General features: G+C 43.6%; 1 protein-coding gene across 2 annotated transcripts in view; it reads right to left on the reverse strand.

Annotated features, from left to right (window-relative positions):
* Positions 1-17,743, reverse strand: part of LOC138664935 (CMP-N-acetylneuraminate-beta-galactosamide-alpha-2,3-sialyltransferase 2-like) — a 161,489-nt gene that overhangs the window by 69,533 nt on the left and 74,213 nt on the right. For both annotated transcript variants that reach the window (XM_069751986.1, XM_069751987.1), the window contains exon 2: positions 4,596-5,390. In XM_069751986.1, the coding sequence (XP_069608087.1) occupies positions 4,596-4,880 (285 nt within the window). In that variant the 5' untranslated portion in view covers positions 4,881-5,390. The remainder of the gene's footprint in view (positions 1-4,595; positions 5,391-17,743) is intronic.

The following is a 17,743-nucleotide window of genomic DNA, read 5'->3' on the forward strand; positions in this document are numbered from 1 at the left end:
ATGTGAGTGAGGTTGCCAAGGGCCAAAGCTGCCACCAGATTTCGGCCATTGTCACACACTACCATGCCTGGCTGGAGATTCGCTGGCAGTAACCACACATCGCTCTCCTGCTTGATGGCATTCCAGAGCTCCTGCGCTGTGTGGCTTCGATGCCCCAATGAAACTAGTTTCAAGACGGCCTGCTGACGTTTGGCCACGGCTGTGCTCATGTCGGTCATAGGTAAACGTTCACGGGTCCATGTGGAGGTGGACTGTGACGGATCCTGCAGAGAGGAATCAGAGGAACTGGTGTAAGAGGAGGAGTCGATGCGTACAGACTGGATTCCTGCAATCCTTGGAGTGGGCAGGACACGTCCTGCGCCACTCGCACGATCTGTACCTGGCTCAACAACATTAACCCAATGGGCAGTGAGGGAAACATATCGCCCCTGTCCATGCTGACTGGTCCACGCATCGGTGGTGAGGTGGACCTTGCTACTGACGGCGTTCAGTAGCGCATGTTTTATGTTTGCCTCAACATGCCTGTGCAGGGCAGGGACAGCCTGCCTGCTGAAGTAAAAGCGGCTGGGCACCTTGTACTGTGGGACTGCCAATGCCATCAAGTCACGGAAGCTGTCAGTCTCCACCAGCCTGAACGAGAGCATTTCCAGGGACAACAGTTTGGCAATGCCTGCATTCAGAGCCTGTGCTCGGGGGTGGTTGGCCGAGAATGCCCGCCTTTTCTCCCATGCCTGGACTACCGATGGCTGTAGAGTAGACTGGGAGTGTGAGGATGACTGGGAAGGTGGTGCTGTGGGTGGAATTACACTAGGTCTCTGGACAACAGTGGAGGAAGAGGCAACACGAGATGAAGAGGTGGTAGCTGCCGCTGTTGGTTGGCCTACGTCTTCACTGTGTTTCTGTAACTCCACCGCGTGCCTGTTCCGCACATGTTTCCACATATTTGTGGTATTGAGGTTGCTGACACTTTTACCTCTTTTTACTTTCTGATGACACAGCTTGCATTTGACAAAACAAATGTCATCTGCAACTGTGTCAAAAAAGGACCAGGCACTGCAAGTCTTGGGAGCGCCCTTTTTGGCTTTGGAAAGAGACAGGCTCCTAACGGGTGCCAAAGTGGAGGCTACAGGCTCCGCAGTCTTCCCCCTCCCTCTCCCTCTTTGGCCCGTAAGGGGAAGCTCTTCCTCAGAGCTGCTCCCACCACCTTCCTGTTCCTCACGCCACGATGGGTCAAGGACCTCATCATCTCCACTACCCTCTGCCACCAACTGCTCCTCCTGGGTAGTCTCGGCAGCACAGTACGCATCAGAAAGCGGCACCTGAGTTTCATCATCAGATGCGTACTGCGCTGTGGTCACCGGAGGCACTGGCCCACCTGCCTCTTCAGAGTCAGAGAGATAAAGCTTTTGGGCATCACTGCACACTGCCTCTTCTTCCATTTCTCCAATGCTGCTTGGCTGGCCCCCTGTTTCCAAGCCAAGAGATTCAGAGAACAGAAGTAGAGACGGCTCCTGTCCTGGGCTCTCTGACTGCCTGGCCAATTTGGCAGGTGGTGAAGAGACAGATGGCTGCTCTCCAGTGCTCTGTGCCTGAGAGGATGTGGCACTAACTGAAGTCGATGCCGAGGCGTTAGCTGCCATCCACCCGACAACGGCTTCAATTTGGTCTTCACGTAGCAGCGGTGCACGGCGCTCTCCGACAAAGCTGCGCATGAAGGACTGTTCCCTGCTGAAACTGAGTGACGACGAGTCACCGGCGCCCGCAGCAGGCACAGAATCACCACGTCCTCTCCCTGCTCCTCTCCCTGCTCCGCGCCCACGCCCACGTGCCTTACTCCCTGCCCTCTTCATCTTGGTTGACAGATAAAGATAAGCAGAAAAGTACTAAGGCCTTAGTGTGCTTATTCCTGTAATGCTCCTCCTAACAGGTGTAAGAAACACTAATGTTGTAAATTGTGGACTAAACTTTATTATTTTTCAAATGTGGCCTACACAAGTGTTAAGTTGTGTTTGGTGAACTTAACTTTTTTTTTGGTGCAGATCGGGCTACAGAGCTAGTTTAAATCACACGGAGACCGTGTAGACAGCCGTAAACGGTGCTGCAAGGCCAAAAAACCCTCCTCTCGGTTATCCTATATAGTGTTTTTCCACTATTTAGCTGGATACGAGTGGAAAGACACTAATAGGAATTTTTTTTTTCAAATTTTAAACTGGCTGCACTATTTGAAAAAAAGGAAATTGTTTTTCAAGGTATGAGGCAGTAACGCACCCTGAGCTGAATCCAACCGGCTATGGCTGCACACAGACTACAGGGCGAGCTGCGCTCACACAGAGACCGTGCAGACAGCCGTAAACGGCGCTGCAAGGCCAACAAACCCTCCTCTAGGTGATCCTATATAGTGTTTTTCCACTATTTAGCTGGATACGAGTGGAAAGACACTAATAGGAATTTTTTTTTTCAAATTTTAAACAGGCTGCACTATTTGAAAAAAAGTAAAATTTTTCTCAAGGTATGAGGCAGTAACGAACCCTGAGCTGAATCCAACCGGCTATGGCTGCACACAGACTACAGGGCGAGCTGGGCTCACACGGAGACCGTGCAGACAGCCGTAAACGGCGCTGCAAGGCCAAAAAAACCTCCTCTAGGTTATCCTATATAGTGTTTTTCCACTATTTAGCTGGATACGAGTGGAAAGACACTAATAGGAATTTTTTTTTTCAAATTTTAAACTGGCTGCACTATTTGAAAAAAAGGAAATTGTTTTTCAAGGTATGAGGCAGTAACGCACCCTGAGCTGAATCCAACCGGCTATGGCTGCACACAGACTACAGGGCGAGCTGCGCTCACACAGAGACCGTGCAGACAGCCGTAAACGGCGCTGCAAGGCCAAAAATCCCTCCTCTAGGTTATCCTATATAGTGTTTTTCCACTATTTAGCTGGATACGAGTGGAAAGACACTAATAGGAATTTTTGTTTTTCAAATTTTAAACAGGCTGCACTATTTGAAAAAAAGTAAAATTTTTCTCAAGGTATGAGCCAGTAACGAACCCTGAGCTGAATCCAACCGGCTATGGCTGCACACAGACTACAGGGCGAGCTGGGCTCACACGGAGACCGTGCAGACAGCCGTAAACGGCGCTGCAAGGCCCAAAAACCCCCCTCTAGGTTATCCTATGTAGTGTTTTTCCACAATAGAGCTGGAGACTGGTGGAAAAACACTAATAGGAAATTTGAGAAAAAATGTGCAGCAGGCTGCACTAAGAGCAAAAAAGGACAACTGTGTGAGGCAGTGTGAACCCCCCCTGAGCTGAATACAACCGGGTATATGGCTGCACACAGACTACAGAGTGAGCTGCACACACACACACACACACAGAGACCTTGCAGAACGCTGTTAAAACAGCGCTGCAAGGCAAGAGCAAGGTGAACAGTGAAGAACACACAGCGTTTTGCTAAATTAGCCTTTGGAAAGGAAAATAAAGCAATTAGCTAGCTCGACTGGCCCTCAGTTAGAACACAGCGTCCTGTCCCTAACTGAAATCACAGCAGAGTGAGCGCAAAATGGCGGCAGCGTTTTTTATAGTGCAGAGTGACATCATTTCAGCAGCCAATCCAAGCCTTGCCAGTACTTACATGCCCACCATGCTAAACAGGATGTGCCCACACTTCCAATCATTCCTCATTGGCTGCTGCGTTCAGTTTGAATTCTGGGAACTTCCGATTCCGGTATCCGATACGCGGGAAGTATCGGAATTCGGTATCGGAATTCCGATACCGCAAATATCGGCCGATACCCGATACTTGCGGTATCGGAATGCTCAACACTACTGGCGAGTGATCTGGGACCAGGGGCACTTTTCTTGGCTCTAACACCAGGGGGGCACCCTAGCTTGTCCTGTTCCCCCGGGATACTTCAGATGGCAAAGACTCTGCCCTTGTCCTATCTCCTAGATTAGCCCTTCGTCTGTCCCCTTCCCCCACCCAGGGAAGAGGGGGCGCCTACCAGTGCACTGCAGTACACCAACCCGACAGACAGGGCAACAAAGACCAGGATAAACTGAAAACTACACACATACAAAATATACACTCACAGATAACAGAGGTATACACCAGGGTGTGTAGTGAGGGAGAAGAATGTAAAATGGGGAAGAATAATGAATTACCAAGCGTACAAACCAGACAACAGTTGCTAATAAATTCCTCCAGCACTCCTTCACAAAACCAACTTCTCCCACTCCTATGTCTTCAGCAATTGCTAACTCAGACAAAGACTTGGTAATCAAGCCCAGATTTTATAGGGGAAAGGAGTGGCTATCCAAGCACAGCTGAATGCAGGAATTTCCAACAGGGCCGATTAAGCCCTTTTCTGCTGAAATAAACATGTTTACTACACTGGATAATGCTTCATCTCAGCGTCGGAGTATGAGCCGCCATACAATGCGGTCTTCTGGCTCCGCTCTGTTGCAGTAACCCCTTGACACACAGTTTTACACTGCTCCAATGAGATTGAACCAACATCCTGGAAGGGTTAAGTGTATAGCATGCATGTAAAGGATAGTAACCATATGTAAAAAACTTATTTGATTTCACTCACCAGCCACCATTTCAGAACATGGTCAGGTATGACCTGATCCTTTCTTACTAATAACGGTTCAATAGATCCATTGAAATGTTGGTTAAACCATGGAGTCCTTAGGGTTTTTTGGTTGCACGGTCCACAAGGGCATTCATTTTTATCAATAGGATCCACCGGGTTTGAGTAGTCTGGGCTGAAATAGATGAAATAGATCAAGAAGGCAACTGCACATAGCAGAGGTGGAATCCATACTGTCCTCTTCTGGTGGATGAATCGGTGCTGCCAACGGGTACAAGGCATCATTGCAACAAGAATAGTCCTCCTTTGTGATCCAGGAAGTTTTAAAGCATTGGAGTCATATCAGAAAATGCCAAATTCTCTTCTGCATTTTACCCAGAAATAGGATGAGTTTGGATGTCTTGATGAACTTACTACGGTACTTTGTTTGTAAAGTATCTCAAATACTGCTCCACCTAACATAACTGCTGAGTGTAGGAAAAGATGCAAGATCTTTATGACTGTACATCCCTTAATACTTCCAAAAAACAAGCCTTATTTAATATATCCAGTATGTGGAAATAAATTTTGCTACAAAAATATTTTGCATTCAATTAATTATGCAATATACATCTAGAAAACTGAGGTTGGAGGGAAAAAAAAATACATATAGGGATCGGATGACCCTTCGCCTTTGTACAATCTTGAATAGCAGTTTCCATAGAATTCTGAAATTCTTTAACAGAAAATAATTTTCATTTTCTGAACTCAATTCCTCCAGTTCTTAATGTAGATGTTGTTATTTCCTTGGAATGTCTGAAAAAATAATTAAAAGAGTTATCATTTAGAAGGTTGTAAGCATGGAAACAGACAGGTACATGAGAATATTGTGAATACAAGCAGACTTCTCGTTTAGCTACTCCGTTCTGTAGACATAACACTTTCTCTTGTAATTCACAAGTTACAGTGCATAGCAAAACGAAAACAGAACCGTATAGACAATGATAAAAAAATTAGCAGAGACCAAAAATGGCCAGTGTGCATTAAATGAACACAAAGGAGCTGTCTGGTAGAACATAACCCATTTTTGCATAACCCATTAGTGCATTCTTCGATCCTAGGTGTCCCTGACTATTGGATATGGGACAGACCCCCACTCCATCTTAAAACAACCATAACTACAGTAAACTAGACACTGGAATAAATACACATTATTTTGGTTGTCAAAATGGCCACAACTTTATTAAAACAATCACAGTAGGAGTCAGGTGAAGTGCTAGTACATTGGGATTCACACGTGCTGTGTTATCCCAAGCTGTCCCACATACAGCACCAGGACAGACAGCCATAAAGGAGCGGCATGCACTGGTGGCCATTCAAGCTGAGCCATAAACTCTCAGGGCACCAATGATAATAGGGTCCTATTATCCTCACTCCTGTGCTTAACCACTGTGCCCGCCCCTGATTGACATTACCATTACAACATCATTGAGGCTGGCCACCAAAGCCGAGCCCGTCACCACCATGAGGTTTTACATCATCTATTAGTTAAAATGAGTCCACTGGTCTGCAACTTCCATCTGACTCCTAAACGGCAAAGTTGTGATAGGTTATAAATTCCAAGTCACATTTTACACTTTTAGCCCTTTTTTATTTATTGAATTTTTTTTCTAAATCACTTGTCAACTTATAAAGTAGATGTCCCTGCAAAAGCATTAAGAGGACTAAACTTGACAACCCTCCGACTCACAAAGTCATCCTACAGCGCTCCGAGAGGAAAAAACCCCTGTGGAGGAAACCTCTAGGGAACCATGGATGATTGCCCTTCCCTTGGGTTTAGAGGTTAGTGTTAATATTAACTCTTTATAGTCATTATAAAATAGGACATGGTACAATATATGCAATGGCTAATTAAACAAATACAGTAAAGCATTAATCATAATACAAGTAATGGTTAAAATAAAATGTTTTAGGACAGTGATTATAACAGGGTGGAAGGGTGGGTGATGATTCCTCCAGTTCATCTAGTGAGAGAAAGAGGGAGAGAGACAGAGTTAACTCCTCTATATAAGCCCCACAATCCTCACAGTAATGCACCAGGCACAGACATACTGTATTCCATCGTCTTAAAGCAACATCACTTTTACTTAAAGTCTACACCGCTATAAAAATAGCTGTTGGAGTTTAAGGTCCACCCCTCCCAAAGTCATGCCCTCCTCTGCTCAGTGCTCCAGGGTTTTCTTTCCCTCAAGAATGTGTTCAGACAGGAGAAAGGCTACAATGAGTATCTCGTTACCAGTTTAGAAAATAATAAGTCTGTATGTTATATGGTCAACACTTCAATGAAATATGGATACTATCAACTTACCTGAAGACAACTGAACACTTGCAGCAAGATTAACAAACAAAGGACGTCTGCTCACATTTTGTAAGGAGAGGTTGTAGACCCACCAGAAAGGGGCATGATTCCTTACTGTAACTTAGTTTGTCTCCAATATCATACTGTCATGGGGTCCTTCTCCGGTATCACACAATCAACAGAGCTAGCGTATAATAAACAATTCCAAGACTTTTATTTAGGCAAAAATACACAAAAGGTCCATATATACGATCCACCACACAAAGGATAAAATAGTCCAGAATCTGAATGCAGTTCAGTAACTGGATAACAGTCCAACAATCCAGCAGACAGAGGATCACATAGTCCATATACTCTTCTTTCTCTCTGAGGTGCTGTGAACACATCATCATTCCACACAGGACTAACTTCCCAGCTCATGTCTGTCCTCCCCAGTCCCCTCCTTAGGTCCAGGGGTAGTCAGACAGGTTGGGGTGGTTTTCAGGCCTCCCAGACCTGACAAAGGTGCCTTGGGGATTAAGGCACTACAGGGGGGCATTGTTTCAACAAGCTAGTTTAATATGTCATTAGCATATTAGCAAACAGAATTATTCACTGACCCTGTGAGAAGACAACAATACAGTACTGTGGGGGCTGATATCAGATGGCAACCTCAGCCATTCATCAATTAGCAAATAACTCATCCTACAAGAGAACACTATGAAAATCAGTAAAATAGAAATATACAAAAAAAATGATACCCACATATCATATCACACCATCACACATACAATTGTTGCACTCCTGCCCAGGAGATGTGATATGATCAGACCCTGTTCCTGTTACTGTACAGTCAGACACGGCCATTGCACAGTACACAGCAGGGGCACATTTATAAGGTTATCTCAGCACAGGAACATTTTATTTCAACACATGCAAATGTGGAAATTATTATTATTGAAAGATCTATTGATTAAAATGTTGACTAAAATTAACTTTTCCCATGGGAAACCCATTTTTAATGAATCAAAAAGCAGGCATTTTTGATTAATTTGACTGAAGTCATGTCCACACCCCTGTCCAACCTCAGCTCCACCCATTTTGGTTTCTAATGAAGAAAGGGTGCAAAAAGCATTTTCAAGAATCCCCCGTGTGTAATGTATTAACTGTTCTGGAATTGTAGCCATTTATTGCTTCATTTTCTGACTTCAGGATAGGGAGGATTGATAGTGTTCTGGTGTCACACAATGTGGGAGGAAAGGGCTGCGTATTGTTCTGCATCTTGTTATTAAATGTAATTTATGGTGCTATGCATTGCAACAAGTTAAAAAAAATGTCCCTTTTAGGTCATGAAGGAATAAAAAGAAATAGTCAGGCTCCAAAGCAAACTAAAGCCAAATCCCCACAAAGCGTGAATATTGCACTGGTGAACTGGCCTACTGTTGTGAATTCTGTGGCAGAGCTCCCTCCTGTGGTCACAAGTGGTACTTTGGCTGATTCTCTCTGTGAGCTTCCGTTGGTGGAGGAGAGTGGTACTGCGGCTTCTGGGTTTCCTTCCTCAGGTGATGTGGTGAAGTCGTTAGGTGCTGCTCTATTTAACTCCACCTAGTGCTTTGATCCTTGCCTCCAGTCAATGTTCTAGTATTGGACATGTTTCCTCCTGGATCGTTCCTGTGGCCTGCTGCTCTGCATAGCTAAGTTCCGCTTTTGCTTTTTGTTTGCTGTTTTTTCCTGTCCAGCTTGCTTATTTGTTTTTTGTTGCCTGCTGGAAGCTCTGGGACGCAGAGGGTGTACCTCCGTGCCGTTAGTTCGGTACGGAGGGTCTTTTTGCCCCCTTTGCGTGGTTGTTTGTAGGGTTTTGTGTTGACCGCAAAGTTACCTTTCCTATCCTCGCTCTGTTCAGAAAGTCGGGCCTCACTTTGCTAAATCTATTTCATCTCTACGTTTGTCTTTTCATCTTAACTCACAGTCATTATATGTGGGGGCTGCCTTTTCCTTTGGGGTATTTCTCTGAGGCAAGGTAGGCTTATTTTCTATCTTCAGGCTAGCTAGTTTCTCAGGCTGTGCCGAGTTGCATAGGGAGCGTTAGGCGCAATCCACGGCTGCCTCTAGTGTGGTTGGAGAGGATTAGGGATTGCGGTCAGCAGAGTTCCCACGTCTCAGAGCTCGTTCTATGTTTTTGGGTTATTGTCAGGTCACTGTATGTGCTCTACATTCATTGTAGATTTTTCATACTGGTTCAGCCACAGATTTCCTGACTACATTGCAATGAATGAAATGAACAATCATTCTGCGTCAAACTTTGTACGCTGTATGTTATTCACTTAGGTTACGTTCCTACGGTGAGTTTTTGACGCTGCGTATTTTCGCCGTTTTAAAATCGCAGCATCTTACAGTTTCAGCAAAGTGGATGGGATTTTTATAAATGTCCTGCCCACTGAGCATTTTTTACTCCGCATAAACTGACTTGCGGTGCGCCTTTCAGATCCGCAGCATGTCACTTTCTCTTGCAGGTACGCTGAGTTTCATATGCAGATTTTTCCCATAGACTTGCATAAGATGCGGAAAATCCGAAAGGTAAAAAAATGCATGTTTTAGTGCATTTCTGCATGTAATCCTCACATGACTGTATCAAAAAAGTTTTCTCAAAGCTGCATACCAAGGAGTATCAAAAACAAACCAGCATTATCCAAAACATGACATGCCAAAAAGTCAACAACGGAGTCAAAAATATTATAAAAATACAATAACCTCCCCACACAAATTCTCTTATTTACTTAATAGTTGCAGAAAATCTGCATCATCCAAACCGCACTAGTCAACAGGCAGCACTAAATCACCACCGATCAGCTACTTGCTCCCACAGGTAGACGGAGCCTGAGATGTGCGTGGAATGGTCTCTAATAGATCATTCAGTGCAAATAGGCTGGCATTACGCTTGGCAGCACAGGTCCTGTATACACAGAGCAATGTGCTACCAAGAACGATGATCTTTTGTGCAGACCAAAAGATCATTTCACCCTACGATCCGCTAGTTCATCATGTAATTGGTAGCCTGTCTAGACTACATGATTATCTTTAAACAAGTGTTGTTAAGAAGTCTCTTTCAGGATAACAATGCAATGTAAAATCATCGGTACTTTGTTCTGTAGTTTGCTGTGAAAATTGGAAACAAATTGGAAACAAATTTCACAACTGAAATCCCCACCAAAATAAGATGTCTAAAGGATTGTATGCTGCCTAGACCGATAATACCGTAGCTCCCAACCGTCCCTCCGCAGTCCCGCATGGAACTACACTTCTCCAGCACAGCCAGCAGGAGAAGCAGCCGACACACCCCCTTGTATTAGGCACCACACCCCTCCGTATCTTCTTCTCCAGTGGTTCAGAGAGGGAGAGAGGATATTGAGGTACGTGTGTGTGTGTGTGTGCGCGCGTGCGTGTACTGCACACATACATGCAGCTGGCCCTGCTGTGCTTACAGTACAAGGCATTATAACCAGGAGTAGTGGCATCAGTTAGAGCAATCCAGTGCAGCAGGTTCGTCATAGGCACAATATAATATATATATATATATATAGCAAATATATAGTATATATATATATATATATATATATATATATATATATATATATATATATATATATATATATAGCAAATATATAGTATATATATATATATATATATATATATATAGTATATATATATATATATATATAGTATATATATATATATATATATAGTATATATATATATATATATATAGTATATATATATATATATATATATATAGTATATATATATATATATATAGTATATATATATATAGTATATATATATATATAGTATATATATATATATATATATATTATATATATATATATATATATATATATATAGTATATATATATATATATAGTATATAGTATATATATATATATAGTATATATATATATATATATAGTATATATATATATATATAGTATATATATATATAGTAGTATATATATATAGCGCCCCAGAGACCTGGTCGTTGCAGTATAGCGCTCTGCCACTAAGGGGAGCAGCGGTACGTCTGATGGCACTAAGGAGTTCTCCTGACCAGGTATCACTAGAACACATTACACCTCACACTCCGGCCACTAGGGGGAGAAAAAGGCTTTATTTATTGGGCCACTCCTCACACTGGTAAAACTAGGGGCTGCGGAGGAAGTTAGTTAGAAGCTGACTTGCTGATTGCGAACTTGCTGCTGAAAGAGAGTCTGCACCAGACACTTGGGTCCCTCTTAAAGGGAATGTTTGATGATTGTTTTCATAAAGAATTGAGACGTTAATAATGTTGAAGAACTTAGATAGTTAATAATGTTGGTGAAGATTGAGGACAGGAAAGCCTGGAAGTGAACCCGAAGGGGTTAGAGAGAGGGTCCTCTTGAGAAACGGAGAAAGATGGTTGGTACAATGACAGTAGGCCCAGCCAAGGAGCTAGGCGGTCCTGCATTGGGGAAGTTAGAATTGAAAGAAACAAGTTATGTAGCATTTTATAGTAGGCCTTTAGTGGGTTCAGCGAACACGCCCGTAGGATACCCGGCTGGGTACTAAAGGTTGTTTATAATATAAATGTTATTTAAGACTATTTAATCTTGTTATTATTTGCAACGTTTAAGCGTCCTTACCTCCCACAAAGGGAAGCACCTTTTCTATTTACTTGTTCCTAGCATTCAAAAATTTTGTATGTCTTTCACTGCATTATATTGTTGTTCTTCTTCCCAGTCCAGGAGTACTGGATTTAACCGGGGGGGGGAGTGCAGCACCCCAGAGACCTGGTCGTTGCAGTATAGCGCTCTGCCACTAAGGGGAGCATCGGTATGTCTGATGGCACTAAGGAGTTCTCCTGACCAGGTATCACTAGAACACATTACACTTCACACTCCGGCCACTAGGGGGAGAAAAAGGCTTTATTTATTGGGCCACTCCTCACACTGGTAAAACTAGGGGCTGGGGAGGAAGTTAGTTAGAAGCTGACTGGGTTGGAACCAGGCAACATCCTGTGGCAGGGGGTGTTGCAGGGAGAAGGCACAGGGGGGTCCCTGTCAGGCGTGGGAACCTGGCAGGTGCCTAGCGAACAGAACAGAACGTAACGGAACCGCACCTGCACACCTTGCGGCGGTATCCTAAGAGAGAGACAAGAAGGGAAGAATATTGTGGAACAGTGTAAACGAGATCAGCACAAAGGAGAGCCAGTAAGAGTTGTGCCAAGAGAGAAAGGCAACATCTTACTGAGGCGCGTAGTCGGTGGCCGGATCACCGTAGGAGTAACTGACTTCAGGCCTTACTTCAAATTCCGCTGGACAGTTGATTATAGGCTGGCTGTCTACCTTCTACACCTACGAAGACATAGGGGGCAACATTGGGAGAGGGGCGTCTCTAGGGTCCCGGAAGACCTCCAAGCCTTCCCGTCAAACGGGTGGCGTCCTAGCCAAAATATACCTGGGGATGTTAGAAACTAGCAACATCTGGAACCAAAGAACGAGAGAGAGAGAGAAAGCTGTAGAGAACGAACGAAAGAGAACAGCAGTTGTGAGGACTATTCCGAATGCTCAGCAGGGTAGGACTACAACAAACAGGCGCTATTGGTAGGCAACGATTTCCATCTGCGAGGGAAACTCTGGATGTGCCCATCGGACCGGCCGGTCTCTGATAGCCCGGTTGAACGTGCTCTGGACTGAGTATATTGAAGCCTTCAGTAAAAAGGTAAAGAGACTGTAATCTTGTGTCCTCGTTGTTGCCTGCACCTCACACCATCACCATCCACCTTACTGGGAAGCCCTGGGGAAATACTTCACCTTTGGGAAGCCATACCATCTAGCTGCCATTCCATCACCCCAGTGGACCCCACAGCAGCATCGGTCACCCTGACCGAATACCACAGGTAGCATCACGAACCCCTGACAGACTGTACTACCACCTTCATTGGACGCCCCTTAGCAGGGTCACGACCGGGTCCAGCCACCGTGACAACCGCAGAACTGAAGGAGAAGGGACCGGTACCGAGTGACTTGTGGCCCTGTGTCTGGGGGCGTTATATATATATATCCTTTATATCCTATAGCAGTTATGAAGTGGAGCCAGTAGATAGTGGTGTTGTCTGAGTGCATGCAGAGTTCGTAGAGCTGGGCTACATTGCAATGTGCAGGATCTGTGAGGCAGCAGTGTGGACAGCGACAGGTGGTGAAATCTTTGCTTGCATTGTAAGCAGAGCTGCTGGGACACATCTACAGCCCTGACTGTACACTGGCATCATCATGTGGGGCCATTATGCTGTACGCAGCATCATGTGTGGCCATTATACAGTATGGAGCATCATATGGGGCTATTATACAGTATTGAGCATCATGTGGGGACATTATACAGTATGGAGCACTGTGTGGCTATTATACAGTATTGATCATCATGTGTGGCCATTATACAGTATGGAGCACTGTGTGGCCATTATACAGTATTGATCATCATGTGTGGCCATTACACAGTACTGAGCATCATGTGGGGCCATTATACAGTATGGAGCATCATGTGTGGCCATTATACAGTATGGAGCATCATTTGTGGCCATTATACAGTACTGAGCATCATGTGGGGCCATTATACAGTATGGAGCATCATGTGTGGCCATTATACTGTATGCAGCATCATGTGGGGCCATTATACAGTATTGAGCATCATGTGTGGCCATTATCCAGTATGGAGCTCTGTGTGACCATATTATTTTTCTGTTTATACCGTAATTATTGTTTATGAAACCGTGTGATCAGCAATGCTAATTGAGTGTGGTTGGGGCATGGATATAGGTGTGACTAGTTGTGAAATGGGTGTGGTCAGGGGCATGGCCTAAAATTTGCCACTGCACGCACCGCTACCTTTGTCCCTCTTTGCCTTCTTCAAAAGTTGGGAGGTATGTAATCATGTCAAATAAAGCAGGTTCCAAACAGTATGTTTTCTATTGCATGGCAAAGCAATTTACTTCACAGTACAAAAAAAAAAATCCTACCTAAACATTACAGCCCAAGTATAAGGCCTACTGTCCAGCACACCTTACTTATGCCATTTGGTATGATGGCTGCTGCAGACTGACTTTACCTGCTCTAACCAGGACTGGAAGCAAGATGTGATATGTGCTCACTGAATTTAGGAGTTCTCTCAGTGGGCTACTAATAAAGCTCAGGTAACAAGACTGTATTTTCTCTCAGCCGAGAAAATCGGTCAGATTGTGCACATTACACTCTGATCACAGTGTCAGCTGATCTTCTTGGATGAGAAGAAGGTTGAAAAAAAATCTCCATCTTCTCCATTCTATCAGTCTGTTTAAATGTCATCAGAGAGTGGTCAGATTTTTTTTTTCCACAGACTCACTGACTTGTATGGCCAAGGGTGTTCTGAATATCGGACACAAATTGAGCATGCTGCAATTTTATCCTCGGAGATACTCAAGCCGAGGAAAAAATTTGGATATGTGCACGGCCCCATAAAATAACATTGGTCCTAGTGTGATCCGATGTTTTTTCATATCGCACTCACACCAAAAAATAAGGCTGAATGCATGAGCCCCAAGTCTTATCAAGCATACAGAAACATGGATTGTCGGGATGGATTTGGAGACTACTAATTTCCAGAAAAAGTGGGAACCTCCTAATCTCCTGATATATACATTAAATATAGGTCATGATAAATAGAGTTGAGCGAATCTGTTCGAGATAGGTCTCTGAATCTGAATTTGCCATGTTTGTGCCATATTGGTACGCTATTTGTGCCAAATTTATGTTTGATTATCGGTTCCGAATACATTTGTTCATTTCTACTCACAGTGACTCCAATGACTTTCGGCTGTATTCGGGGCATATTGCGAAAACACAATTTGCCCCGCCGATCATAAATCGGGACCAAATTAGCTCAACTTTAAATGATGAATGTCATACATTGTGTCTGTCATCGACAAGCATCCCAGATACTGAATACCATTTACGGTAATTGTCTACTACCCTATGCCATACTCTTCTCTACTACTAATGTATATCAGCATGATGGAGGACAAAAAGGTGTCCTCTTAGCTTCCTTCATACTAAGAACATCACAAAGTATGATGTAAACATAGTCTTGAAATAATAATAAAAGTGATGTTTGGCCTACCAAGTAACCCAAAACTGTTGGAGGAGCTGCTCCTGTTGGAATAAGTAGCAGTATGCCATATTGCTCTTCCTCAAATGGGGTGCTCTATTGTTTCTGTGACTTGATCTCTCTGGATAAAGCTATTTGTCGTCTCTCTTCTCCTCAGAACTGTTGTTCTGCTCACCAAAACCCATGAGTTCATACCCAGCTCAACAGCAGGCTCCATAAGCCATCGCTCAGTTGTGTGTCCTCCCACTGTCTCGGCCCTGAATCCTGTATTCTCTAAACTTCCCCATCTTACTCTTTGGAAGCAGAAATATCCCATGTAAACTTTGGTTTTCATACCGCTGAGCAGATGACAACTCTACGCACAGCTAATGCTTAGCTTTGGCTACATTAATGGGTGTGCTAAGTGTGAGCATAGATAATTTAATGACAAAGAATGTATAATTGGTGGAGAAATGTTGAATTTGATGGACCCGAGTCTTTTTTTAACCTATGTAACCATCAGTGCAGTACCAGCATACTAGCTAGTGTGGTCTATGGGCTGTCCAGCTTTGGGTCTTTGATAATAGTGTGACAAATAGAGCTCTATAACTACACTATTACTTTAACAAAAAAAGCTAAGATTTTACCAATGATTTGTCCTATGTATGCTAGGACAACTTAGATTCTTCACCCTGGCAGCGGTTGAAGTAGGTACAGGCACGAAGTAGCTTGAAGCAAAAAAATGGTAAATTTATTAAAGTTCATAAATCTTCACAGAAAAGAAACAGCCTTTCCCTTGCACAAAGGTAAAATAAAAAAATAAAAAACAGTCCACAGTACAGCAGACACAGGCTCACTCGTTTAAAGCTTAGTAACTTCTGGTCAGACTCTCCCAACAGACTGCTCAGTGAAGCACATATCTTTTCCTCCTTCCACACACAGACCATAATGCCAGCTGCTTTAAATAACCAGTTCCAAATCCTGGAACTGGAGGTAAGGGAATGGCCAATCCCTCCCAGCGCTAGTGGCCGCTCCTAAAGCCCGGACCCAAAATCCGGGCACATTAAAACACCTTTTGGACTAGATGTTCTGGAGCTTGCTTCTCCGAATCCTCTATCTCCGAGGCTTGGCACCTCGGTGACACACACCTTCCGTCCAGCTGCCACCTTACGCAACATATGTTCTATATAGAAGACACAAAAGAGAATAGTAAAACCAAAAACACTCAGTTTGAAAAAATGTTGCAGTAATCCGCAAGTGCTAGTAAAAGATGTAAAAAACAGGGTATTTGGTTGATACGTTTTTTGCAAAAAACGTATCAACCAAATACCCTGTTTTTTACATCTTTTACTAGCACTTGCGGATTATTGCAACATTTTTTCAAACTGAGTGTTTTTGGTTTTACTATTCTCTTTTGTGTCTTCAGGTTTCTTGGTGGTGTGTGAACATGATCATACAGACTTGTTCACTGTGCAAGTAGCCCATGTGTTCCTGTTCCTATATGTTCTATATAGGTAGAGGATGAGCCCAAGGCATCCCAAGTGAACACTGGTTGCTCTCCCACCACACCGTGCAAAAACAAAAATCTAAATTGCTCAAAATAGTGTTCGTTATTGACAAAAACACATACAGTATATTGTGCATTGCAGTCAATTGCATATTTTGCATAATTTGCGAAAATTGGTCAATATTTCCAATCCACTTTTATTACACGTTTTCATGTGTTTTTTTTCTGGACAAATGGCAACTAAAACAAACAACTAAAAATTGCATTACCTTGCCATGGATCTGCAGAACAGAAGAATAGCTTTAACTACCGTACATTTGTGTCATATATTTTCTCAACTAGTGGAAGTCTGAAGTGCTGCGGGAGATTCCGGTTAGGTTTATAGCATGAAATACTTTACAATACTCTGTATATATTTATATGCAGAATTAATGTGGCCATTTGAATAGACAGGTGTACAGTTTTTGCTGATTGCATATGAAAGTTAATGGAATAGTTGGCAGAGACAGTAAGTCTGGGACGTCTGGAATAAGTCTCCAGGGTTTAACCAGACTGCAGTACAGCTGCAAATCTTTATAAGGCTAATGTGCCCAATGCTGAAAATTCTGATTAGTTTCAAAGATAAATGGTCATCACCATAGATGAAAAGGTTTTTCTAGGCTAATGTCAAGTTATTTCAAATTTATGGAATATCCTCTGAATAATACAAAGATTATTAAAGGGAGCTGCAATTTATACTGCTCCTACCACAGGAGCATAAAACATAGATGGGCTCGCTCATTTCTAATGTCTATAGTTTAGTGTATTTCTGTGTATGGAGAGGGCAATCAAACGATCAGACAGGGAGCAGTTCAGGTGACAGTTCTCCCTGATGCTTTATAACCTACAATTCCTCTACCACCAGGGTCGGACTGGCCCACTGGCACTGACAACGGCTGGCGTACAAGTCTAGCATCTGCCTAGGGCCCCTGCTGCCTCAGGGGCCCCCAGCCAGTAGCGTGTTGCTAATAGCGGCTCACCACACAGTAGCCATGTGGCCCGTGAGTCAGGAAGGCCTGCCCGGCCACAGCGGTGGAGCAGGTGGTGACAGGAGGCAGGAGCCAGCTTCTGCGGCTAAAGCCAGTGCTGAATGCTAAAGGGAAATTATATATTCACTGCTCCCCACGCCTATGGGTG

The sequence above is a fragment of the Ranitomeya imitator genome, chromosome 2 (assembly GCF_032444005.1).
Source record: "Ranitomeya imitator isolate aRanImi1 chromosome 2, aRanImi1.pri, whole genome shotgun sequence".
Classification (NCBI taxonomy): Eukaryota; Metazoa; Chordata; class Amphibia; order Anura; family Dendrobatidae; genus Ranitomeya; species Ranitomeya imitator.